The 26,665-nt window shown below is 35.4% G+C and overlaps 1 protein-coding gene across 8 annotated transcripts in view; it reads left to right on the top strand.

Moving 5' to 3' along the window:
• The window catches only part of EXOC6B (exocyst complex component 6B), a 662,376-nt gene that overhangs the window by 288,376 nt on the left and 347,335 nt on the right, over positions 1-26,665 (top strand). For all 8 annotated transcript variants that reach the window (XM_061155703.1, XM_061155706.1, XM_061155701.1 and 5 more), the window contains one exon: positions 579-647. In XM_061155703.1, the coding sequence (XP_061011686.1) occupies positions 579-647 (69 nt within the window). The remainder of the gene's footprint in view (positions 1-578; positions 648-26,665) is intronic.

Below are 26,665 nucleotides of genomic sequence, written 5' to 3'. Positions count from 1 at the left end.
TATTTAGGTCAACTAATATTTTCTTTTTTCGGATGAGGAAATTGAGGTCAAAGTAAATTGTGACTTTTCATCATCATGATTGTAATGAATCAGTTTTAGCACTGTGACTATAATGCAGTTCTTACCTGAAGTTTTTTGTTTTACTTCCCTTTTTTGATGTCTAGGATTAATCTGTATGCATTTTTCCCATACTATAATTTGTTGATACTCTAGGTTTGATTTATTTTTAAAAATATCGTCTCTCCTCTCTTCTTGGAGTATTTCTGTATTTGACTGCATGCTGACTTAAATATTCACAGATTCTAATGCCCTTTCCTGCTCTTTTTCTGCAGCCTCCAAATGTATCTCTAAAAGCGTAAGCAAGACCAGAGACACCTGTTACTCTTCTCTGTTATCTGTTCTTCACTTCTGTGTCCCAGCCTTGCTGATAGCCTCACTGTTTTTTAATCTATGACTGAAATGCTAAAGCTAGGTTTCTTGAAGCATACTTTGTTTTAACACTTTAGTATTAAAAATGAGTGCTGTTGCTCTTAATAGCTTTGTTTGAATATTTTGTGACAATTTTGGTTGTTTTGCAGGTACCTGGGGCCCAAGATTTGGTTGATTTCTCTCCCGTTTATCGATGCCTACACATATATTCTGTCTTGGTGAGTCTTTGGCTTTGCCTAATAAAACTCTATATTGAATTCAGATCTCTGCTTTCTCATATTTTATAGTTTTTCTGCTTATTATTAAGGAATAAGAAACTATTATTAAGGAATTGTTATTGTTGTTCAGCCACTAAGTCGTGTCTGACTCTTGAGACCCCATGGACTGTAGCATACCAGGCTCCTCTGTCCTCCACTATCCCCCAGAGTTTGCTCAAATTCATGTCTGTTGAATCAGTGATTCTGTTTAACCATCTCATCCTCTGCTGCTCCCTTCTCCTTTTTTAAAGGAGTATCAGTTATTAAAAAATAATCTTTTCATTTCTTCTTGAATCTTTTATTTACCTTTGCCATGTCATATGTGGTAGCTAGTGACATTAATTTCTGTCAGTCTTCAACAGATTATTATAGCTAAAAATAGTGACACACGTTTGAATTTCTGCTGTTAATTTAAAAATGTGATATTCATATAATAATAACCTATCTTTAAATATTAAAATATGATTTTTTTTTATTCCTGATGGCAATTACTCCTTTGTCATGTAACACATATGGAAAGAGGAACCTCTCGGAGCAGAAATACTGTGGATATCAATGTCATTCTAAGAAAGGCGCTTTATCCTTGTTGGTAGTATACCTACATGCAGACACACAGATACATACAATCAGTAAAAAAATTAAAGTATTATCAAAGACAAGTTGATGAGAAAAGTCCATTATCAATACATTTTATAGCAAAATTCAGTGAATCTTCTATCAGGTTTTCAGCCTATTTGAATATGTCTTATTGCCTAGTGTGTTATCCATATTCTTTCCTTATATATTTACCATAGTATCATTACTCCAGATAGTTTGGGTGGACTTCATAGCCTGAAGTGTCTTTGGTAACCTCCCGTAGCTTGAGAAAAGAACTGATAGCTTCTTCCCCTCTTCTTCCTCCTCTCACTTGTTGCTGTCTGCTTCCCTCTTCCCCTCTCCCTGTTTTCTCACTCTCTATTCCTTTTCTCTGTTCATAATTCTTTTGTATAAAAATGGGACTTCCCTGGTGGCTCAGCTGGTAAAGAATCCGCCTGCAATGCCAGAGACCTGGGTTTGATCCCTGGGTTGGGAAGATTCCCTGAAGAAGGGAACGGCTACCCATTCCAGTATTCTGGCCTGGCGAATTCCATAGACTGTATAGTCCATTGGGTCACAAAGAGTCGGACATGACTGAAGCAAGATATAGATAAAATTGTATCAAAGCATCTAAAATAAGTTGACTGCTTCTTTTTAATATCATGTGTGTGAAAGTCACTCAGTTTTGTCTGACTCTTTGGGACCACGTGGACTGTAGCCTGCCAGGCTCCTTCATCCATGGAATTCTGCAGGCAAGAATACTGGAGTTGATAGCTATTCCCTTCTCCAGGGCATCTTCATAACCCAGGGATCAAACCCAGGTCTCTCTCATTGCAGTCATTTGCTTTACCGTCTGAGCCACCAGGAGAATTATATACGTTTTAGTTTGTCACATGCTTTTTTTGTCATTTCACATAAGGTCCCCTGTTGTATTGCATTTTAACATGGTTTTTCCATTCATCCCCTGTCCATAACTCCACTTGTCTCTCATCCCCAGTTATACTAACTCTGATATGTTTAACATACGATCATGGTTATGTTTTTGTTTTTGAAAAGTATATAGTAACTTTGTATTTGATTTTAACTTATTCAAATAGTATTGTCTTATGGACCTAGTTCTATTTCTTATATCTTTTGTTTAGTACTATTTTTAATATCTGTTCCTCATTATAGTTTGTACATTTAGTTCATTGCCTCCTGCTTATATGTGATAGTTAATTGACCCCATTTGTATTTGCTGTGTTTTAATTATCTATTACTTTAGTGTGTGTTAGTCACTCAGTTGTGTCCGACTCTTTGTGACCCCACGTACTGTGGCCCACCAGGCTTCTCTGTCCATGGGATTCTCCAGGCAAGAATGCTGGAATGGATTGCCATTCCCTTCAATTAACTCTTAAATTGCCTAATATATTCTGTTGCAACAAATAAATACCCTCTTATGGACTTGTAAGTTTCTATACTTTAAGCATGAAATTCTTGGTTGTAAGGTATATGTATAATATTTAATTTTACCAATTTCTAATTTCTGATAACCTGATGGATATTGATATCATTTTAATTTGCATTTCTCTGATTACTGGTAACATTATGCTTCCCTCTTTGAACTTACTAATCCTTTAAGATTTTTCTTCTCTGAACTGCCTACTTTTAGACTTTGCTCAATTTTTTATCGGATATCTTGTTTTTGTCTTTTCTGGAAAGAGACATTTCAGGCATTCTCCCAGTATTGTAGATACTAACAGTTTAGGATATTGCAAATATCCTTTTTCCAGTTCACCACCAGATTCTAAACTATGTTTGTGTTATCTTTTATGAAATATAAATCTTTGATTTTAATATAATTAAGTCAACCAGTAGTAACCTTATAATCTGTACTTTTTGAGTTTTGAAATTATTATTATTATTAGAAATTATTATTATTTGATTAATAATTATTTGATTGATAGTTATTATTTGATTAATAATGATAAATTATTATTATAAAACTGTTATTTGAAAGTATTATTATTTGAAGTTACTTGAAAAAATCCCTCTCTCTTCCAGGTCATAGAGCGTTCCTTTTCCATTACCTTTAACATTTTACCATTCACATTGTAATTTTGATTCATCTTGTTTTCACTGTTGTATATTGTATGAGGTAGGGGTCCAACTTAACTTTTTTTCTGTGTGATAAATTCAGTTTTACTAATCCCATCTATTGCATAATCTGTACCTTACTGAGTAATTCCTGGTAGGACTTCTGGCATCCACTAAATATTCATGTTTGTATGAATCTGTTTGTGTCTCAGCTCTCTAATTTTTTATGTTTGATTTTGTAATATACATACATATATAGTAAAAGAAGTCCCCTTTCATTTTTCCTCTTTTAAATTGCTTTCACTATTTATAGATCTTTATTTTTCCATATATATTTTATGATCAGTTTGCATTTATATGAAATAAGTCCTGGAATTTCTATTTGAATCAGTTGTTTATAGATAAGTTTTAGGAAGAAGTGATCACTTTATAACATTAAGTCATCCCATTTGTGGAAGAATAAGGTCTACTTTAAAGTTATTTAATTAAGCTTTCTTCTTCTCTGTTAATAGTCTTGGGCACGTTTTGTTTAGTTACTAGCAGAACACTTAGTTTTTGTTGCTATTTTCTGCTTTAATTTCTAAAATTATTGCTGATACTGAGAAACACTATTGGTTTTTATAAGTTAACCTACACCTGGCAACCTGCTCAATTCTTTTGTTAGTTATTATAGTTTTTTTTTTTTGGTTTATGATAATTTTTCTGTGTGGTAAATCATAGTATATGCAGATATTTACTTTATTTCTTTTCTTCGTAACCGTTTATCTCTGTTCTTTCTATTGTGATGTTGTATTGACTAGGATCATCATTACTTTGCTGTTCAGTAAAGTGATAGTGGACATCCTTCTCTGATTTCTAAATTCAAAGAGAGAGTATCTAAAGTTTCTTCATTAACTGATGTTTACAATAGGATTTTGGTAAATATTCTTTATCTAGTTATTCCTAGACTTATAATTTTTTATAAAAACATAAATGAGTATTGAATTTTATTGAATTCATTTTCCAAATATATTGATAAAATGCTGTGGTTTTTATTCTTTAATTCATGAAGGTGATGGCTTTCATTGGTAGATACTTCTGATATTAATTCTTTTATTCTTATATAAATCCAACTTGTTAAGGATGTAAATCATTGCCTTTCTTTAACTCCCTGTGGAATTTTACTTCTTTTTGTCTATTTTATTTTTAATCTTTTTTGTATTTATGCGTATGGCTATGAGTAACACAGGCCTAGTATTGTTCTTACTCTTCTTTTTTTTTGTATTTTCCTTTGTGGTTTGTAAGTCAGTGTTATTTTAACCTCATTAGAATTGTTGAACATCCTTCCCTTTTTTCTGTCTTATGAAATGATTTATATAACATAAAAGTTACCTATTTATTGAAAGTTGAGTAGAAATAACATTCAGTAATATGCATTTTTCATTTGCCACATATTCCTCCTCCTTTTTCCCATATTATCTTACTTCTATGACCCACTCCAGTATCCTTATCCAGAAAATTCCATGGACAGAGAAGTCTGCTGGGCTATAGTATACAGGGTCACAAAGAGTCAGACATGACTGAGTGATTTCATGATTTTGTTTATGCTCTTCAGTAGTATATATGGCTAAAGAACCATATTTGCTTATATAAAATTTTAAGTTTTATTATAAGTCTCACAATTGTAAAATCAAGTGAATATTTCCTCATAAAGTATATGAAAATGGGTAGTTTGTTTAATTTAATGTTATATCCTCAGTACCAACAAGAGTTCTTGGTGTAGGTACTCGATAAATATTAGTTGAATGAATAGATAAATAAGTGGTACCTGAAGATGGATAGGGCTTCCCTGGTGGCTCAATCAAGGACTTATGCTTTTACAAAATTATAATCTGTCAGGAAATAAGTTACAACATTTGAATGACTATAATATGACAGCACTATATCTTGTCACTGTGTGTATGCTCAAGTGAGAAATCTAGTAGTGATTCATAAGAGTGCTGAAGTAATTTATTTACATAGTAGTGGTGTTAAGCAAGTCACCCAGACCTCAACTTTCTCATATGTAAAATGTGATAATAATGCTCAGCTGTGTCTTACTCTTTGGGACCCCATGGACTATAGCCTGTCAGACTCCTCTGTTCATGGAATTCTCTGGGCAAGAATATTGATGTTGGTAGCCATTCACTTCTGCAGGGAATCTTCCCAACCCAAGGCTTGAACCCAGGTCCTCTGCATTGCAGGGAGATTCTTTACCATCTCAGACACCAGAGAAGCCCAAACATTACCTACTTAGTGCAGTTGTGGTATGGTATGAACATTGCCTGGCTTAGTGCATAGTTGGCGTTTAATAAATGGTAGTTAATATCTCAAGAAGTATGTGTCTCTGATGCTAGTCATGAGGCATATTATAGGTATTTTTCAAAGTATATGACAAAGTATAGACATGTTGATAGAGATTGTAGTTTCTGCCACCAACATGCAATCTTTATCAATTATTTAAAATTCACACATTCTTAAATATACAAAGTCTATATAGTCTTAAATTGTGAAAACAAAAAAGGGGGCCTTAAGCTGTGCATTTCAGAATACATTCAATAATATTGAAATATTTAGTGTTTGTAAATTTTAATGTATTGTTTATATGGCAGAAACAGGCCTCTTTCCCCATTTATAATGTTTCTTACAGGTTTTGAAAAGGTACAACCCTCAAACTAGGGTGGTAAGAAGTCAGCTATATTTTTTTGGAATACATGTTTAGTTTTTAGATGTTGCTGTACTGGACCTACAGGGACTTTAAATAAGAACTCAGATATCTCATTTGCTAAAGCAAGAGCCAAATCATGTATAACTTCTAGGGATGAATCTTTTCACAGGTTTTTGGGGGCTATAATTTGTCACTTTTCTATATTTGTTTCCTTATTCTCAAGCCACTAATTTATATTATTGTGTGATAAAAGCTAATTCCTCATAATGTTAATGACAATGATATTTAAAAATAGATTACTTAATATTTGTAACATAAATATTTTCTAGAAATTTCCTTATGTAGTTGATATTAGCATTTTTCTTGTTGTTATTTAGTCTCTAACTCTTGTCTGACTCTTTTTAACCCCATGAACTGCAGTGTGCCAGGCTTATCTGTCTTTCACTGTCTCCCAGAGTTTGCTCAAACTCATGTCCATTGAGTCAGTGATACTATTCAACCGTCTCATCCTCTGTTGCCCCTTTTTCCTCCTGCCTTCAATCTTGCTGAGCATGAAGGTCTTTTCCAGGGAGTTGGCTCTTCACATGAGGTGGACAAAATTTTTGAGTTTCGGCTTCAGCATCAGTCCTTCTAATGAATATTTTGGGTCAGTTTCTTTTAGGATTGACTGCTTTGATCTCCTTGCAGTCCAAGGGACTTTCAAGAGTTAGGCTTTCAGAAAAGATTTAGGAATAGAGAAATGAGGAGTGAGGAGAAAGTAAACCTCTTTTTCATTCTTTTCCATTCCTATGCTTGTCTCGACTTCTTCACTTTTCATTCTTTCATCAACCCGGTGTATTTATCTTCTGTTCATACCACTACCCTGAATCTGTATCTTACTGGACTTTTTAGCAGCTTTTGACTTTGTTGATAGTTTACAATTTAAAACTAAGTTAACTACCTAATAGATTCTCATCAAGATTACTGAAAACTGTCTCCTAACTGTTCTCCCTTCCTTATATCATAACCCCTCACTCACTTCTCACTGTAGTCTTAATAATCTATCATATAAATCTGATCAATGATGTCTGTATAAAATGCTATAATTGGTCATCTGTGGAGTAAAATGTAGAAGAAGTAAAATGTAGAAGAAGACACAGCGTATGAAAGCGTAGTAGGTTTTCCGTGTCCAGTCTGCTGTTTCTCCTGCTGCTTCCCACCTTGCTTTACTGATACTGAAATGCTTCCAGCTCGTGACTGTACCATGCTGTTTCACGCAGCTCATCCTTTCTTCATGCTAGTCCTTCTGCTTGAATTACTGTTCCCATTTCTATTTTACAGATTCATATTTGTTTGCTACTCAAGTCCTCTAGCAGATTTTCCTGATGTTTCAGGCTAAGCACAGTGGATGCTCTTTCTCTTTGCACTACTGTAGAACCTGGTACATATTTACGTTAGTGCTTATTGTATTATATCACTGTATTCTAAATAGGCATTCTTTTTCTGCCGTAGACTATGATACTTAGTCTTAATACTTATAATACTACTTATAATACTTATAGTACTATAGCACTTAATACTTAGTATTAGTAGAATATAATGCTAAATGAAAGTTTTTTATTTTAAAATATGACTACCCTCCTTTTGACCTGCAAATGAATCCAGTATTGTAGTCTCAGTCACTGTTACACAATATCATAGCTGGGGCTCATACAAGGGAAAACAGTTCTATTGGTGTCCAACGGAAGGATCATAACAGAAGTAACAAAAAGTTCTAATATTTGTCATTTACAATAGTGTTTATCTGAACTTTTGGCCTGGAGGATAACAAGGCACACTTTGAATAAACATGGCAATATTTATTATTTTTAGTGAAACCGACCTTCCATTCACCCCCCTTTTATGGCTGTGCTGCTTATAAATTCCCAAAGGATTATTTGAAAAATCCTACTTATATCTGCCAGCCTTATCAGTAGGGCAGGAGTTCACGTATTGTAACAGGAGGTCAGATTTCGGTCATGGTCTTATAGATGGGGCCAAGCACCTGTAAATTCTTCCTTTGGTGACTAAAGTGAAGTACAATATCAAACAGGCTGTGAGACTTTTCTAGGAAGTGCTGAACTTTGGCAGGAAGGGCAAACTTTGGCAGGAGGAGGGGAGGGAAGAAAGTGAACAAGGGTCAGATAGTGGTTAATTGAGACTTGATCCCTGGTGTAGTAATGCAAATGGAAGTGTACAAAGCAAAGGTAGGTATATTTTATAGAATTGTTTTAAACAGCTTATACTATTTAAATCTTCCTGTACAGTTTAGAAATGGGCAGGTAAGGGATAGGATATAAGACATCTCACAGTCATTAAGGATAATTTTTTAGGAGGAGAGAAAATAGCATAAACTAAAAATTTAATTGAAAGGAGAATGATGAATGATAATAATCTGAGATTCTGTACATTGTGTAGTTTTAGTTTAAAAGATGGATAGTTGTCTACTGAAGACAGAAATCAGTCTGTCTTGCAGATTTTTTTAAAAACATCTGATCAATCCAGTGATGTCTGCCATGTTTATGGGCTTCAAGCCTTGAATTCCAATCAACTTGGACAAAGATTTGTATGTACTTCAGGCTTCTCTATGTACTATTCCATCTTTCTGACTCTTCTTCAGATTCATTGCTCACTCACCTTTCTCTCACTTAAAGGGTTATGCCCCATAACAAGGATCTTGGGTATCATTAAGATACTAGGGGAGCAAATCTGTAAATATAACCATAACCCCTAGTCTGTGGGCCTGATTTATAATCTTCTTGTGGTATGTTGGTTGTCAGTGATCTATATCATCTGCTCATTAATAATTTAAAAAATTACCAGATTAAAAAATGTTGACAAATGTATAGCTTTGATGTATGTACTTTTCTGCATGTGTGTTACACTATAATGAAAAAAATTATTTTAAACATTTCTGACATCTTGGGTCCAGGGATAGCAATTATAGCAATATATGGATTTTTTTTTTAGTAGGCAGTAACCCCTCAGTATTACATAAATCATCAGAACCTTAGTTTCGTATAATTGTCCTTCAGTTGCTAAAGGATACTGTAAAACTGCCTAAGATATAAGGAAAGAAGAATGCTGTTGTGCAGTGAATTCATTATTATAAAGGCAACATAATACTACAAGTGTGGTATTTTTAAAAACTCTCTTCAGCATGAGGCCTCTGAGAATTAGATGAAAGCTGAGAACCCTTTCCCCAGACAAGATGTGCATATGTCCAGGCACTTTGTATTCTGCTTAGAATTTCAGAGGCTTCCCTAACTCCTGAGTCGCATCCAAAGACCTAGAAAGAATAATTCATCTAAAGGGAACTACAAGTTGAGTTAGATTTCGGGTATCTGCTGACTACAGACCTATGCCCCAGAGTAGCTTATCCCAATTCCATTTGAGTATCCTCTTTTATAAGCCCCCTAAGGACTCCCTACCACCTTGTCTTTTTCTTAGACTTGAAAACCTTGCCAAAATCTAACTTTAAAAGCATGTTTCAAAGTAACCTTATTTCTTTGTCATAAATCTTTATTCCCTGGGAAGCCATTATACATGGCAAGTGGGTGGACCTGTTTTTCTGTTAAGAGTAAAGTTAGCGTCGGCATCTAAACTAATAGTTGTATCCCCCTGAATTCTTCAACTTAGAAGGATACAGAGCAGAGAGTTAGAAATAATATGAAAACTGTGTCTTTCTTTATAATCTGAGGATTTCTACTGGTATGGCCTGTACTGGCAGCTGGGAGAACTTACAAAATTCATGGTCATGTAACTACAGATTATACTAATAGTAAGGAAAGGATTTGGAGAGTGGAAAAAGGAAAAAATATAAGCAGTTGTAAGTGACACAAGTTTTCTGAGATCTCAAGGGAATTATTTAATGAAATCAGTTAAAGAACTTTGTGGTATCAATTGGCTATTATATAGAAGTACTTGAAGTACTTGAGGAATAAATATTTGAAGAGTCTGAAATTTTGAATTAATGAAAAATAATTAGTTTTGGCATTCTCAAGGTTAGACTTAAAGATCCTTTTGAGTAGTGGTCGTTGAAGTGTTGTAGTTTATGCCTGTATTTATAATTTTATCATCTTGGATTTTATCTAATACTTTGTTCAGCAGTCTCATAGTGCTATATGCAAATTTGACTACATCAAATAAATGACTCATTCATATGGTAAATATGAGGGAAATACCTCACTTGGTAGAGACTAAGCTCAGTCTGAAATAGTTCTTTTATTGCTACCAGAGGTAAGGTTTTATGCTTCTTACTTCTGTACTTTTAACAAAAGGTACTTTAACTGCCAAGTGAATTTAGTAGAGGGCTTCCCTGGAGGCTCAGCAGTAAAAAACTTGCCTGCCAATGCATTAGACACAGGTTTGATCCCTGGGTCGGGAAGATCCCCTGGAGAAGGAAATGACAGCCCCTCCCGTATTCTTGCCTGGGAAGTACCTTAGACAGAGGAGCCTGGCAGGCTACAATCCATGGGGTTGCAAAGGAGTTGGACATGACTTAGTGACTAAACAATAACAACAAATTTAGTAGAAACAATTAGAACATAGACTTAAAGGAAATCTGAAGGATGGGGTATATTTTTGATGGTCAGATTTTTAAATTGTTATTTTTAAAAATGAAACCCCCTTTAAAAAAACAAAATATCTCTGCTACACCTTGATTTTAAGATAATTGATTAGCAAATGAAAAAGAAAAAGCTATTCATGTATCAACCTCACATAGCTTTTGACAGTGCTTCTCACAGATCATTGACCTGGCAATGTGTGTGTGTTTGCCTAAGGTGCTTCAATGTCCGACTATGTGCAAACGTAAGAACTGAATCCTGCCAGGATCCTCTAGCCATGGGATTCTCCAGGAAAGAATACTGGAGTGGGTTGCCATTTCAGTGAATTCTAATAAGTAAAGCTCTGACTGATTGTTTAGTTTTCGTTACAATTGACTGTACTTTTTACTCTAGCCTAGTTTGTAAAATCCTGATTCTACTTTGAACAAAGACAATTGATTTGTATTAATTTATCTAACTAGTAAAAATCTATTATTTAAACTCTTTCAATTTCTTACAAAGAAACTTGAATGAACATTTAAATTTTGGTTTGGATATAAATACAAGTACAGTTATTTATTGATATTACTGCAATGGTAGAAATAAAAATAAATGGATAATGCCTATATGCAAAATTCTTGGTGCTTTGAGTTAGTAGATAAGGTTGTTTTTGTTTTTCTCCTTGTTTGACTTTCGCAAAGATGGTGGTACAGACAGAGGGAAATACCAGTTGATTTTGCCTCTCACACAGAATTGGAAATTGTGGATATAGAATTTCAGCCTTGTCAGAGGCAAATGGGATCTAAGTCTCCTTACAGTTGTTTCTGGAGCTGTCTTTCTGGGGAACCCCAGTTTTATCAGTTGATCTTTTTTTTTTTTTTTTTTTTTCTGTTGGAAAAAAAGGAGGGGGGCCCTATTTCAAATGTCTTTGAAACTCTGTGTACTTTATTTCTGTCTTGGGTTTTTCACAGTTCACACTAGTATATTCAAGTATATTTTGAGATCTGAAAATAAAAATGTTATATTTCACTCAAGGAAGCATTTCCTAATTCAGTGAAATATGTAAAGATGATCAGGATGTTTCCTGATCATCAAACTTTTTGGCGATCAAAAAATTTATAATTTGATGGGTCTAGAGAAAAGCTCCTTTGTAAGAGACTCTGAAGAGGTCTGTTTTTTGTTTGTTTTTTAAATTCATTATGTTTAGTTGAAATATATATACTTACTTTGGGAAGTAAGAAAAGAAAGTTGAATTTTTAATCAAAATGCCTTCCTGAGAACCATAATTTGAAATGAGTAGGTACTATTTTCAAATCTTTATACTGTTAGAGCTGAAAGCTTTCCTGATTGTTTCCATGGTGACCTTGAGTACTTCTGAGCAATAAGAATGTATTTTAAGTTATTTCCTTTAGCGATATTTTTTAATGTGGAAAGTTTTGCCCTGAAATGCTTGGTGACTCCTAGTCCATCTTTGACACGTAACAGATTGTCTCGTCACTCTCCGGCCATATCTCAGTGCCTCCTAGTTTTACTGACCTACCGGTGCCTGGGGAGGGTAGATAGGCATAAACACTGCATAGACCACAGAGAAAAGCTGAGGGTGAGACTTTGTGCACTGCATTGATAAGGGCACAGGAAAAGCCATGTATCGTGATAACTTTCCCGTAGTATGGGCTAATGGGTCCTGGTTTGTAGTAGCTGTAATCTAACTTTTTATAATTGTCATAATGCTCTTTTAGCCTGGTGACCTTATTACCCATGGGCATACATATCATTTGGCTTTGAATAAAACAAGAGGCAAAAAAAAGTGACTAAAACTGTTTTTTTTCCTAGACATGCTTGTGTTTGTTTTTCAGAATGCTTACTTTGGGAACATTGAACTTCTCAAGTGTGCTTACGTTTTTTAAAACAAGAATATCTCACTTAAACAGCTTTAGATACCACAATAATGTAACTGTTTTTTAAGTCCTGACAAAAATGAACAAGAAATAATTCACTTTCCATATAACACACAGTCATCTTTCTAAGCACAGTTTAAATCATATAAAAACTGTGCTTTAAATATGTTAGTTTCTCATTGTTCTCAGAGTAAAGTAAACTACTTAACTTGGTCTGTATAGTTTTCCTTGTTGTATCCTTGGCTTATCTCTCTTACCTCATTCTTAGTGCTCTTTTCCTCCTGCCTGCTCCAGATGTACAGACCCCAGTGTTCTTTCATAACGATGCCTTTGCACAAGCAGTTCTTTCCTGAAACGTGTTTCATCTTTTCTTTCTTCTTTTGATGTTTCTTCCTATTAATTATGCCAAATTTCTTCATTGCTGTGATCTGGATTTGGCATTTATAGTCTTCTTTCCCTCATCTCATGTATCCAGATCTCTTATATCTTTTTCTTCCTTTTCCTTCTTTCTTGGTTGTGACGGCCAGGTATTTTTCTGTTTTTAAATTTAAATTTTTTAGTTTGTTTTGTTTGTTTCTCTAAAATGGCTTCTATACTAGGTACTTAGTTTAATACGTTGCCCTAATAGTTGGGAATTCTAGAGGGGGGCATAAGTAATTGTTGCCAGAAACTTGTGATCTAAGTAAGAGGGCATGTACGGGAGGAATTTCCTTTTGTTTTATGGGTGAAATTTAGTCATTCGTTTATGTACATTACATGTGCCAAAATGATCTTCTAATCAGAAGCAAATACTGGAGCTCATGTTTATCTGTGATTGGTTGTAGCAGGTGTAATGAAGACTTCGTTTTTCACCTATGAATACAAATGGATTTATTTTAAATTGTGTGGCCATGCATACAGGCTCACTCACTTAGTCATGTCCGACTCTTTGTGACTCCATGGACCATAGTCCACCAGGCTGCTCTGTCCATGGGACTTCACAAGAGAACGTTGGAGTGGGTTGCCATTTCCTTCCCCAGGGGATCTTCCTGACCCAGGGATCAAACCTGTCTCCTGCATTGCAGGCAGATTCTTTACTGCTGAGAATTGTGGGGCATTCAAAAACCCGAGTTTGAAATAGAAGTGGATTCTCTTTTTCTGATTCCAAAACTCAGATCATAATCGTTAGGTGAAGTAGTCTAGGACTTTGATATTGGTGTGGAATTGCTTGTCCATACCCCTGACTTTCTCAGGGAATGTAGGCAGTTTAATTTCTTTCTTCAGTGTCTTTAACCAAAACTTCTGAAAATCTCAGGATACTGTGTTATTCCCACCTCACAGAAGGAGCTTAGCAAATAATTTTAGAATGAATAAATGAACAAATATCATCAAAATATGTCAAGAAAATACTGTAAAAAATAAAAGGACTGTGGTGGAAAACTGAAAGCATTCCCCCTAAGATCAGGAATAAAATATGCCATAGAGTAAGATTTACATGTATTAATTGAAATTAATATAGTTAACGTATTGATTATATAGTGTTATCATTGAAGATTTGGAGTTTTTTCTTGTCCTGAAACGAAGTGTAAGATATGTTAACGTATTTTTTAGATGTGAAAAACTAAGTCATTTATAATGTTTAATGATGATGTTTGTAGCAGTACAGATTGTGTTTGTTAATGTGTCTCTAAAACCCAAGCATAATGGTTTAAATTAATATAGAGTTCGTTTCTTTATATATGATAAAGAAGTCCAGTTGTAGGCAATTCACTATTGGTATGGTGACTTACGCTGTCATTAAGACTTAGGTTCTTTTAGTTGTTGCAGTTCTCCTTCTTTAGCACATAATGTGTCTTCAGTTTTGCAAGGTGGATCATTTTCATATTTCAGAAAGAAAGCAGGTGCGAAGGCCAAAGTATAAAAGCTGCATCCCATCTCTGTCTGTTTCTGTTGTCAAGAAAACAGTAGCTTCAGTCAAAAAATAAAAGGTTCTGCAAAAATGATGAATTATTTTGTAATTTAAAAACAAAACATTGGGAACACATCAGACAAGCTTGAATCTAGATCTTGATCTTCATGTGTTAGTTAACTGCTTACAGCTTCAGTTTCCCATTTAAAAATGCAAATAAGAGTGTTTATCTCACAGTGTTTCTGTGAGAATGAAGTGAAAGAGTATGTGTTAAAAAAAGTACCTGGCATACTAACTAGATCTTAAAAGAAATATTTCTCCTTCTAACTTGTACATGTTCTGCTCACCCCCATCTTCTATCACCAAATTCTTATAAGGATGTGATGCAGGTGGAGGAAGGGACTAGAAGCTAGACTGATGTATGTGTAATACATATGCAGATATAAGAAACAATTCAAGAAAACCCATACAATTCCTCTCACAGCCCACCCCCATTTAATGTTGGTGGTGTTTACTTGCTAAGTCATGTCCAACTCTTCTGCAACCCCATGGACAATAGCCCACCAGGCTCCTTTGTCCATGGAATTTCCCAGGCAGGAATACCAGAGTGGGTTGCCGTTTCCTCCTCCAGGGGATCTTCCCAACTCAGGGATTGAACCCGCATCTGGCAGGTGGGTTCTTTACCACTGAGCTGCCATGTAAGCCCCATTTAATGTTACTTCTATAAAAATTCTATCCTACAGATTAAAAGCCATGCTATATTAAGAGGAGAAAGACCTTTGTATTACCTTTTCTTTTAATCATCTTATTTCACAGAGGGGGAAACCTTGGCCTAGGGCAGTTGAATTACTCATCTAAAGTCACCTATTGCTAAATAGCAGAACTGAGACAAAAAACTGGAAATAAGTTTTCTGTCTTGTGCTCTTTCCTCCATCAGTTTTCATTATCATTAAAGCAGCTAAATTTAACATACTTTGTGTGATGCCCTATTCTAAGCACTTAAAAGTGTTAATAAGTAAATTATCTTGTACTCTAATTTGGTAGAGAATAATTATATGAAATTTATAAACCTAATTAACCCATGGTTTTTCTTATTCCACTGCAGTTAGGGACTAGACTTGGTTTCCTGTCAGTAATGATCGTAAATAGCAATGGTGGTGGGAAAGCCTTTTGTATTTATTATCTATCTTAATTTGTTTTTCTTTTTCAGCATTTTCTTTGCTATATACTTTAACAATTCTGTATTCTCAATTCTTGTATGACCCTATTTGTCAAAATTCTTACTCTGGTTGTCCAGAACCATGTTACAGGGAAGCCTAGTGACCATAGTTGTAGGGTGTGAACATTTTCCTTTCTTAAACAGTAAGATCAGTTCCTTTTCTTCCATGAAAATCATGTCTCTTAAATCCCTCTCTTGTAACATAAGAAATGCCATTGAAACCAGTATCTATGAGAGAGTGAATAGTCCACAGTAGACCACAGTTGGCTGCAACTGGTTTTGGGCTTAAGCAATCAATAGCAGCTACTTGTGATTTTTTTTTTTTTTTAGCTATTATTCAGGTTTTTCGGAGTGCCCTGAGGACACTTAAATCTTAAGTTTTAGTTGTATTTGGCCTCTTGTCTTTCTGAAGTTTCCTACATTATTCAGAAATTCACAAACATAATTTCTTCCATCAGATGATACAATAAAGTATAGTTGGGCTTTAAAATCGTAGTGAAAAATAGAAAAATTTATGAGTATAAGTATTTTCTTTGGGGAAATATCAGAAAACCATGAATCTATACTGATAATAAACAGGTGTATAAATGAATAAACTATTACATATATACATTAAGTACATATACAAATAGAGAAGAAGGCTGTGATCTTACTCATAGTAGGATGCTGCATCTTGACTGATGGGAGGCAATTATGGGTGTCTTGTATCTTTCTACATCTTGTGAGCAGAGGCACTGACTTTGTTCTGGTCTGTGTTTTCAGGGATGTTTGTGTAGTCAACAGATTTATAAAGGAGGGATAATGTCTCTGCTCAGAGAAAAATGCAGGTGTGCTTCCAAGTTTGGAAGATTGAGATAGTGTTTTTCTATGGAATAAAAATATCTTGGTTCTCTACACTCAGGGATTCTCTCCTTTAGAACAAATCTAGATTCTTTCCCATTGGTGTGTGGAAATTGGGACTCTGGGAACTGGTGCAAGTATAAATGTTGATACCCTGGCTGCTGCTGTTGATACTAGTAATGAAGTCCTTTGTCTCTGATTCAGGGATCCAGTTTTTTGTTTTTGTGGTTTTTTGCCTTCTACTAGCATCCATGACGGAGAAGGCAATGGCACCCCACTCCAGTACTCTTGCCTGGACAATCCCATGGATGGAGGAGCCTGGTGGGCTGCAGTCCATGGGGTCGTGAAGAGTTGGACACAACTGAGCGACTTCCCTTTCACTTTTCACTTTCATGCATTGGAGAAGGAAATGGCAACCCACTCCAGTGTTCTTGCCTGGAGAATCCCAGGGATGGGGGAGCCTGGTGGGCTGCCGTCTATGGGGTCGCACAGAGTCTGACACGACTGACGTGACTTAGCAGCAGCAGCAGCAGCAGCAGCAGCATCCATGAAACTGTGGCATGCTAATTTATTGGCTTGTAAGTGGGTAAATCTCAGATTCTTAGTGGTTCTTCATTTGCAGTCATTATAATAAAGGCTTACTCAGGTAGAAACCATCAATAGATACTAAATTTATTGGGATAATTGGTAAAAACAGTTTATTTGTGTGGTCTTAAATTGTCTCCCCAAGATTGTTTATTAATAGGAAGACAAAAATTGTAACTAGACACTACCTTTGCCAGGTGATCAAAATTAACATTGTAATTGAGGATCATTGAGTGCCTCTGAATGAGAATCCCTGAGAGGGATGTACTAGTTTGACTTGGAGTATATATCCTAAATCTCATTGACAAGGAAACGTCATAGCAACTTCAAGTGAGGAGCATTCAATTATGAAAGAAAGAAAGAGTGAAAGAGTGAAAGTGAGAGAGAGAAAAATTTTCAAAAATATCAGTCATAAAAGATAAACAAATGCTTAGAAACTATTTTAGACTAAAGGAAGCTAAAGAAAACATGAGAACTAACTAAATGATCTAGATCTGGGATTGGCAGACATTTTCTCAAAAGGGCCTGATAATAAGTATGTAAAGCTCTGAAGGCCACAGGGTCTCTGTCACAACCATTCAAGTTTATTGTTACAACTCAAAAACAGCCAGACACAATGTGTAAAAGAGTGAGTGTGGCTGTATTCTAATTAAACTTTGTTTGCATAGCAGATAATGGGACGTATTTGACCCATGGGCTGTGGTTTACTGATCCCTGTCCCATATTCAATCTTGTGCTTGAGGGAGAACATGCTATAAAGAACATTTTTGGGTCCATTGACAGAATTAGAACATGGACAGTAGGTTAGGAAAATGTCATATTTTTCTGAAATTGACAAATGTTCTATTATTATGTAAGAAATTATTCTTATTCTCAGAAAATACACAATGAAGTATTTAGAAGGAAAGAGATATGTGTATTACATACATTCAAATGGCTAAGGAAAAATATATGCAGAAAGAGCACATGAAAAAGAATATGGGGCAAAACATTAATAGTAGGTGAATCTGGGTGGAATATATGGGTGTTTTTCGATACTATCTTTCTAACTTTTCTATAAATTGAAATTGCTTCCAAATGAAAAGTTAAATGAGTATATGTGTTTATGTATGTAAACTTATATGCATGTACATAGCCCATAGGGAGAGAAAAATATAAAAGATTTGGTAGCTTCTTTACTCTATCTTGATACCTATTAAAAAAGAAAGAGAGCATTTAACTAACACATGAATTGAAAATGAAAATCTGTGGTTGATGTAACAAGGGAAGCCAGCAGACATCATCTTTGGCCTAATCTGAATGCACTTAGTTACCAAGTGGCTGTAGTCTAGGGGCCAGAGGTTTTTAGTGCGGTCTGAAAACGATGGTGGGAGCCACATTTTCCAGACTATGAAACACAGGGCACCTTGTTTAGTCAGCACAGTTTAGGTCAAATGTGGTTATGAAAAACAGATGAATTCTGGTGATCAAGTTGTACTTTGACAAATATTCCATTGTTTGAACATGCAGTAATTTCTGAAAAATGTGAAGCAGCCTGGACTGCAGAGATTGAGTTCTCTCTTCTCAACTCCCTTGCCTGCTCACAAAGGTCTTGTCATCATGGGGAGTAAAAATAACATGGCAGAAGAAGTATATTAGATACCACTCTCCCTCTTTTTTCCCTTTTCTTTGCTTTACTGGTAAATCAAGCAGTTTTGGGCAGGCTGTTTTGTCAGCTGGAGGTCTTACACTTATTCTGGGCTTTGGGTACAGCTTTTGTGCTTCAGTTTTATGGATAGTGGTGTGTTCTAGTGAATTAGATACTTTGAGTTTATCCCATTAATAGGAAAATGGTACTTGAGGTTTAGTGAGACGTTGTTGTATTTCACTGGCTCTTCTGGTCATGACCTAAGAGTCATTATTTCATCTAATGTCTAACCCTAGCTCAAGAGGCTTATCCCTAGAGCTCTGTTCCTATAACTTAAGAACTATAATAATAGTATAACAGGCCAGAGCTACTTGATGCAGAAAATTTCACATAGAATCAAGTCTTCTTTGATGGCTTATTTTTCCATTTTTGTGCTTGTGTTGTATTTTTGTTGTTGCTTCAGGGTTTTTGTCTTACTTTACTCACTTGATTCATTTATCCATTCAATAAATATTTATTGCATACTTATTGTATACAGAGTACATGATCCAGCCTTCTGCCTTTGAGTTGGATTTTCATTTTGGATGATTTAGACTTGTGGTGTTTAGTATGGTAACCATCAGCCACATGTGACTTTTGAGCACTGGAAATGATGGATAGGCTGAATCAAGATATAAAGTATGCATCAGATTTCAAAGACTTAGTGTGAACAAAGGAGTGAAAATTATTTTATATGTAATTTTTATATTAATTAGTTCAGTTCATTTAAATTGCTCAGTTGTGTCTGACTCTTTGTGACCCCATGGACTGCAGCACGCCAGTCTTCCCTGTGCATCACCAACTCCCAGAGCTAGCTCAAACTCATGTCCGTTGAGTCGGTGATGCCATCCAACCATCTTATCCTGTGTCATCCCCTTCTCCTCCTGCCTTCGATCTTTCCCAGTATCAGGGTCTTTTCCAGTGAGTCAGTTCTTCACATCAGGTGACCAGAGTACTGGAACTTCAGCTTCAGTATCAATCGTTCCAATTAATTACATATTGAGATGATATTTTAGATATATTATGTATATTATTAAATGTTAATTATATATACATATTAACACATTATTAAGTTTTATATCACGTTTTTACTATTGCCTCTAGAAAATTTAAAAATTGCATATGTGACTAACATTTGTTGCTTGCATTATATCTCTGTTGAACATTGTTGCTCATCATATATGAACTCTGAGTATTTTTTCTCCTCTCTCTTATATGAAGCGATCTTGGTCTTTTCTAGTATTAGTATGTTTAACATTTTTATGTAAAAACTAATCAACCACAATTATTATACCTTCAAGTTTTTCTTTTTCCAGTTTTGACGATGATCAGCACATGTCAAAAATACCATCAGTTTGTGTCAAAGTGGTATATCATTTATGAATCAATTTGTAATCTTAATGAATATTTCTGAGCATCTAGATAATCTTAATAACAAGCTGACATTTGTAACAATAATGATTATTGGTCAGAAATCTTGAGTGTAGTATTCTCATGAATCCTGCTAGAACTTTTATATAAGCTACTGAAATCTTAGGGGAAAGTTTACATTTTTTAAAAACAATATTCTAGCTACAGGGAAGTAAGTCATGGTAGTTGCATGAACTGTAAAATATGAAAGAAAGAACTCATCTCTAATCTTGAACATTTAATAATTTATAAAATTCTGAGTAAGTGTAAAATGGTGCAGTGCATGTTTAGTACTTCTTTGTGAAGATTACTTTTTGTTGCTGAAATCTTCAGTGCATGGTGCTTTGAGAATAGACTGAGGAAATTTTTCGGATGACTGTCTGGCTGTATCTTTGAAAATATTGGTTCTTTCATGCCCTGGGAAGTCTGCCAAGATATAAATATTGCAGTGCCCTACAGATGGCTTTATTTTTTAGAAGCCTGAAGCTAAATCTTCATTGTATATACTAGTGTTGGAGCTCTGTAAGTGATTGTGGCAGTATTAACATCTTTTGTCATCATATCTCCATGGTTTGGATTTAGTTTGCCTTTCATTAGGTAAGTCATATTTGGTGTTAGTGGCATACCTGAATTTGGGAAAGTCTTTAATCTATCGAAGTCTCAACTGTGGTATAGATACTTTTCAGGGCTGTAGGGACTTCTGTGACTTGAGACGCCATCAGGGAACAGTCCTAATGAGGAATGAAGTTGTGGGCAACTTTAAGGGAGGAGAGAAACAAAAAACTCCTGCTATGGAATTGCTTAAGCAGAGGGTGGAAGCATGGATTTTAGCCAGGAAGAATCATATTCATCTGGATAAGGTGAGTTCCACAATAGGAAGCCAGAAAGGTAATTATCATTCTTTCCCTCTCTCTCTCTCTTTTTTTTTTTTGTTACCTTGTACTGACACATCTTTGTAATGAGCTTATTAGGAAAAAGACCAATCAATCTGAGAATATTGTTTTTACTATGTCTTATACTTTGAGGAGAGATTAAAAAAATGAGACATATTCTTATATTCAAGAAAAATTGATATACTGGAACTACTTTGGTGGTTCAGTGGTTAAAAGTCCCTGCTTCAAATGCAGGGTGGTGTGGGTTCGATACCTGTTATGGGAACTAGGATCCCCCATGCTGTGCAATACAGCATAAAGTAGAATAGGCTAGAATAAAATAGTAAGGTCAAATAAAAATAACTTCCTTGAAAAAAAGAAAAAAAGTGATATAGATAAGACATGAGATGAGTACCAGTATGTATGCTGCTGCTGCTACGTCACTGCAGTCATGTCCAACTCTGTGCGACCCCATAGACGGCAGCCTACCAGGCTCCTCAGTCCCCAGGATTCTCCAGGCAAGAACACTGGAGTGGGTTGCCATTTCCTTCTCCAACCAGTATGTTTAGAAGTATTTAAATTTGGTAAAGGGAATCTATGAAAAATCCACAGCAAATATCATACTTAATGACTAAACTTTACAATGATTTCCAATAAGTCAAGAAGACAAAGACAAATACTGGGCATGGCAAATACATGCCAGCCTCGTGATCCTTATTCCCAAGGTTCTAGACCAAGGAAAAAAGAGGAAAAGATAGATTAAAAAAATTATACAACATACCCAGTAGCAGTTCTTTAAATCAATTATACTCATCAAGAAGATACAGTTGAAAATAAATAAACCCTTTAATAGGCTAGATAGAAATTAACCTGAAAAATGTGCAAGTACTTTATGATGAAAGTTTCAAATTTCTATTAAAGGACATGTAATGTAGAAAGTACTGAATAAATGAATAGTGAGATACTGTTCTAACAGAATGTCTGAACATTGCAAAATTGTCGGTTTCTCCCTAATTTTATTAGTTAAGTCAATGAAATTCCTATAGTAATCACAATAGAAAGACTATGGTAATGTTAAAATCCTCTTTTTAATTCATCAAAGTTGCTGTGCTGTAAGGTATAGGCTAGTGACTTACTGTCAAGACTTGAGGCTGCCACGTTGTGGTGGCCTCTATCCCACAAAAAACTCTCCTTTATTTCCACAAGAATTCATTTATGAGGGTTTATTTTGGCATTGTTGAGAGTGGCAAATAGTGGAGGCAATCTAGGTATTCATTACCTAGGAACTAGATGCGTAAAATTGGTACTTATAGATGATTGAATGTAATATGAAACACATACCAAGCACTGTAAATGATGAATAATACTTATATATAACAATATACTATAAAGATTTCAGAAATACAATGCTGAAGATCAAAGTAAGAAACAATACAGTTGATAGCTCAGTATCATTTATATAAATTAAAATTAATGCATAAACTAGTACTGTACATACCTCAAAGATGTATTTTTATATAAATAGCTATGAAAGATTCATTTGAATAACAGGTCATATATATAGTAAGATGGGTGTTTCTGTTGATAAAGAAAGTGAAGTTAGGAATGGAGTATAAAAGAGAAAAAAATTAAAATGTGTAATACTGTATACTTCAACAGTTACATTTTGAACTGGGGTAGTATTATAAAGTTAGTTCTTTGCAAGTGATACCCTATTATAATACTCTTAAATTGCTTCTACCCACATGTCACATTATCAGATAAATTCCATTAGCATTTATCAAAAGTCTGCTGGGAATTTACTATAGAACTATATTTACCCTGACAATCTTGACAAAATTGCCACATAACTTCTACAACTTGAAAACTAGTAGTTCTTTTTAAGATCTTTGGTGTATGTGTCAAGCCACACAAAGTGGCTTTTCTTATCTGTTTTAGAGAATCAAAATAGAAAAGACTTTGGTCAAATTTAAAGCAAAGAGTGTGTACACATTTGTATTCCTACAGTGAATTTTAATCACCATACATTCTTTTTAAAAGTCAACCTTTCAAAGAAAAACAAGTATACCAAAAATCAAGTAATGCTTTAATGCAGTCTACTTTATTCATTCAACAAATATTTATTGCTGGTACATTTCATTCTTTAAGGGTGAGTTTTAAACCAGTTAATACTCCAGATTCTGAAGAGGTACATCAGGGATTTCTTTCTTTGGAAAAAAAAAAAGAAAAGTTACTTGCTGAAAGTCTCAGCACCTTTGTAAACATAAATGTCATTGAGAAGTTACTTGTTCTTAAAGTGGGAAAGAGATGTAAATGATATGAATAGCAAGTTTTTGTTTTTCGTTTAAGCTTTTCATCTCCAATCCATGGATAAAACATTCTTTCATTAAAACAACTTGATTGAAGTTCCCTGAAACCACCTGGTAGGTAGACAGATCCACTGTGGTTTAGTTTAGTGTGACTTAGTCTTAAAAAAAGTTTAATTTGGTGGAAGGGAGAGTTCCATAAGAAAATCTTCATCCATTCATTGGTGGAGAATAAAAAAGCTGCCTTTATTAGGTTCCTGGAAGTAGAGACTGTGGAACTAGACTGAAAAGCCTGTATAGAAAAGGGTATAATAGAAACAGCATGAGCTGGTATCAGACAGATTTGTCTTACTATCAGTGTACTTTGACAAGGAAAGTCTGAAAGTCGCTTAGTCCTATCTGACTTTTTGCGACCCCATGGACTAAATACAGTCCATGGAATTCTCTAGGCCAGAATACTGGAGTGGGTAACCTTTCCCTTCTCCAGGGGATCTTCCCAAATGAGGGATCAAACCCAGGTCTCTCACATTGCAGGTGGATTCTGTTAACAACTGAGGTATCAGGGAAGCCATAGCTTTTCTTATAGTCGTAAGAAAATATACTTTAAAGAGTTATTGAGAATAGTAAATAGGACATTAAAATTGTTTTTATAAAGCATATACTAGGTACAGTGGTTGCTCCTGCCTGCATGCTAAGTCGCTTCAGTCATGTCTGACTCTGCGATGCATAAACTGTGGCTGACCAGGCTCCTCTGTCCGTGGGATTCCCAGTCAGGAATACTGGAATGTGTTGCCATGCCCTCCTCCAGGGGATATTCCTGACCCAGGGATTGAACCTGTTTCTCTTATGTCTCCTGCATTGGCAGGCAGATTTTTTACCACTAGCACCACCATACTTCATAAAAATAAGCTCCACTCAAGAGTCTTGAAAAGGTAGGAGTTGGATTTAGGATTTGATGAAGTAAAAGAGGCATGCTTAACAAATGCTTTATTATATACCGTCTTATACCTGTAATTTTGTTATATGCTTTTTAAAACCTGAAGCATAGTTTATTTTGTCTTTTATCAGAGTAATTAAAATTATTTGTTGCTTGTGGTTTATATGAAATATACTTTGTGAAAATGGCAAGCATGGAAGATCCAGTTTAACTTTTAGAGCTATATCTATCTTCTCAAAGTTCTTACAAATATGAAAATAGAGAAGGATCGAACTTTAATCCTCATTAGAAGGAAGGATAGTTTTTGTCTTTTTTCTCCATTTGACAGTATTACCTATGCGTGTGTTAGTTGCTCAGTTGTGTCTGACTCTTTATGACCCCATGGACTGTAGCCTGCCAGGCTCCTCTGTACTTGGAATTCTCTGGGCAAGAATACTGGAGTGGGTTGCCATTCCCTTCTCCAAATATTACCTATAGCTTAAGATATTCTACAGTCAGTGTCCAAACTGCTGCATTCTTTCAAGTTTAGGATACCAGTCTGACAAAAACAGGTTTTATTGTGAGCATCATACATTGACTTGGTATTTGAGGGAAGGCAAGTTCAGCAAGATTAATCGAACTGCCTAATGGATCATGTACTCTGTTTATATCATGTGAAATGCCAGGCTACATGAAGCACAAGCTGGAATCAAGATTGCTGGGAGAAATATCAATAACCTCAGATATGCAGATGACACCACACTTACGACAGAAAGCAAAGAGGAACTAAAGAGTCTCCTGATGAAGGTGAAAAAGGAGAGTGAAAAAGCTGGCTTAAAACTCAACATTCAGAAAATTAAGATCATGGCATCTGGTCCCATCATGGCAAATAGATGGAGAAACAATGGAAATAGTGACAGACTTTATATTTTCTTGGGCTCCAAAATCACTGCAGATGGTGACTGCAGCCATGAAATAAACAGATGCCTGCTCCTTGGAAGAAAAGCTGTAACAAACCTAGATAGCATATTAAAAAGCAGAGACAGAACAGACTTTTGGACTCTGTGGGAGAAGGCGAGGGTGGGATGTTTCGAGAGAACAGCATCGAAACATGTATATTATCTATGGTGAAACAGATCACCAGCCCAGGTTGGATGCATGAGACAAGTGCTCAGGCCCAGTGCACTGGGAAGACCCAGAGGGATCGGGTAGAGAGGGAGGTGGGAGGGGGGATCTGGATGGGGAACACATGTAACTCCATGGCTGATTCATGTCAATGTATGGCAAAACCCACTACAATACTGTAAAGTAATTAGCCTCCAACTAATAAAAATAAATGAAAAAAAAAAAGCAGAGACATTATTTAGCCGACAAAGATTCCTATAGTCAAAGCTATGGTTTTTTCAGTAGTCATGTGAGAGTTGGCCATAAAGAAGGTTGAGAGCCGAAGAATTGATGCTTTTGAACTTTGATGTTGGAGAAGACTCTTGAGGGTCCTTTGGACTGGACAGAGGTCAAACCAATCAATTCTAAAGGAAATCACTCCTGAATATTCATTGGAAGGACTGATGTTGAAGCTGAAGCTCTAATACTTTGGCCACCTGATGTAAAGAGCCGACTCATTAGAAAAGACCCTCATACTGGGAAAGATTGAAGGCAGGAGGAGAAGGTGATGACAGAGGACAAGATGGTTGGATGTCATGACTGACTCAATGGACATAAGTTTGAGCAAGCTCTGGGAGATGGTGATGGACAGGGAAGCCTGGTGTGCTGCAGTCTGTGGGGTTGCAGAGTTGGACGTGACTGAGCAATTGAACAACAACAGTGGATCACAGTGCTAGTGATTGGCAAAAATAGCAGCTAAGTTTGTTTTTGTGTTGTATTTGAAACCTTTTATTGCTTTTCTGTATTATTAATGTTTCTGTTGCTGGGGCATAAGTTGTACAGTAAGTAAAAAAAACTTTTTATATAACTATACATTCCGAGCATAGTACTAAAAAAAATAGACTGACATTGTTTTGCATTCATATCTGGTATCTAAAATTTGAGGAAAAAGAAAAAAATTATAAAATTCTTAATTAAGAAAGCAATGCTCTTGGTAGTTTTGGGACAAAATTTTTTTGAAAATAATAGTCATGGCTTTCCTTCTTATGTTAGCAAAGCCCTGGAAATCAGATGTAAGGATGTGGAGAAACTCAGTCATATTAAACCACATATGTATTGGCTTAGAAAAATGACTGCAATAGAGAAAGAAGGTAGACAAATCCGTTTAATATTTTGGCCTTGGATTAGGAGTATTGGCTTATGAGGAACTCTAATAATGTGTTAGTGTCGTCATACAAGGTCTCTTTGGATATGTCAGGGTTCTGCAACTGCCGTGTTAAACTGCAGCCTCGCTGGGTTTCTTCTGCCCAGTTCATCCTAAGCGTTTATTTTTAATTAGAAATTATCCTGTGCTCACTCTCTGCTCTTCACT

The sequence above is a fragment of the Dama dama genome, chromosome 11 (genome assembly GCF_033118175.1).
Source record: "Dama dama isolate Ldn47 chromosome 11, ASM3311817v1, whole genome shotgun sequence".
In the NCBI taxonomy this organism is placed as follows: domain Eukaryota; kingdom Metazoa; phylum Chordata; class Mammalia; order Artiodactyla; family Cervidae; genus Dama; species Dama dama.
Note: the sequence above shows the minus strand (reverse complement) of the source record. Positions and strands in the feature narration are given on the sequence as shown.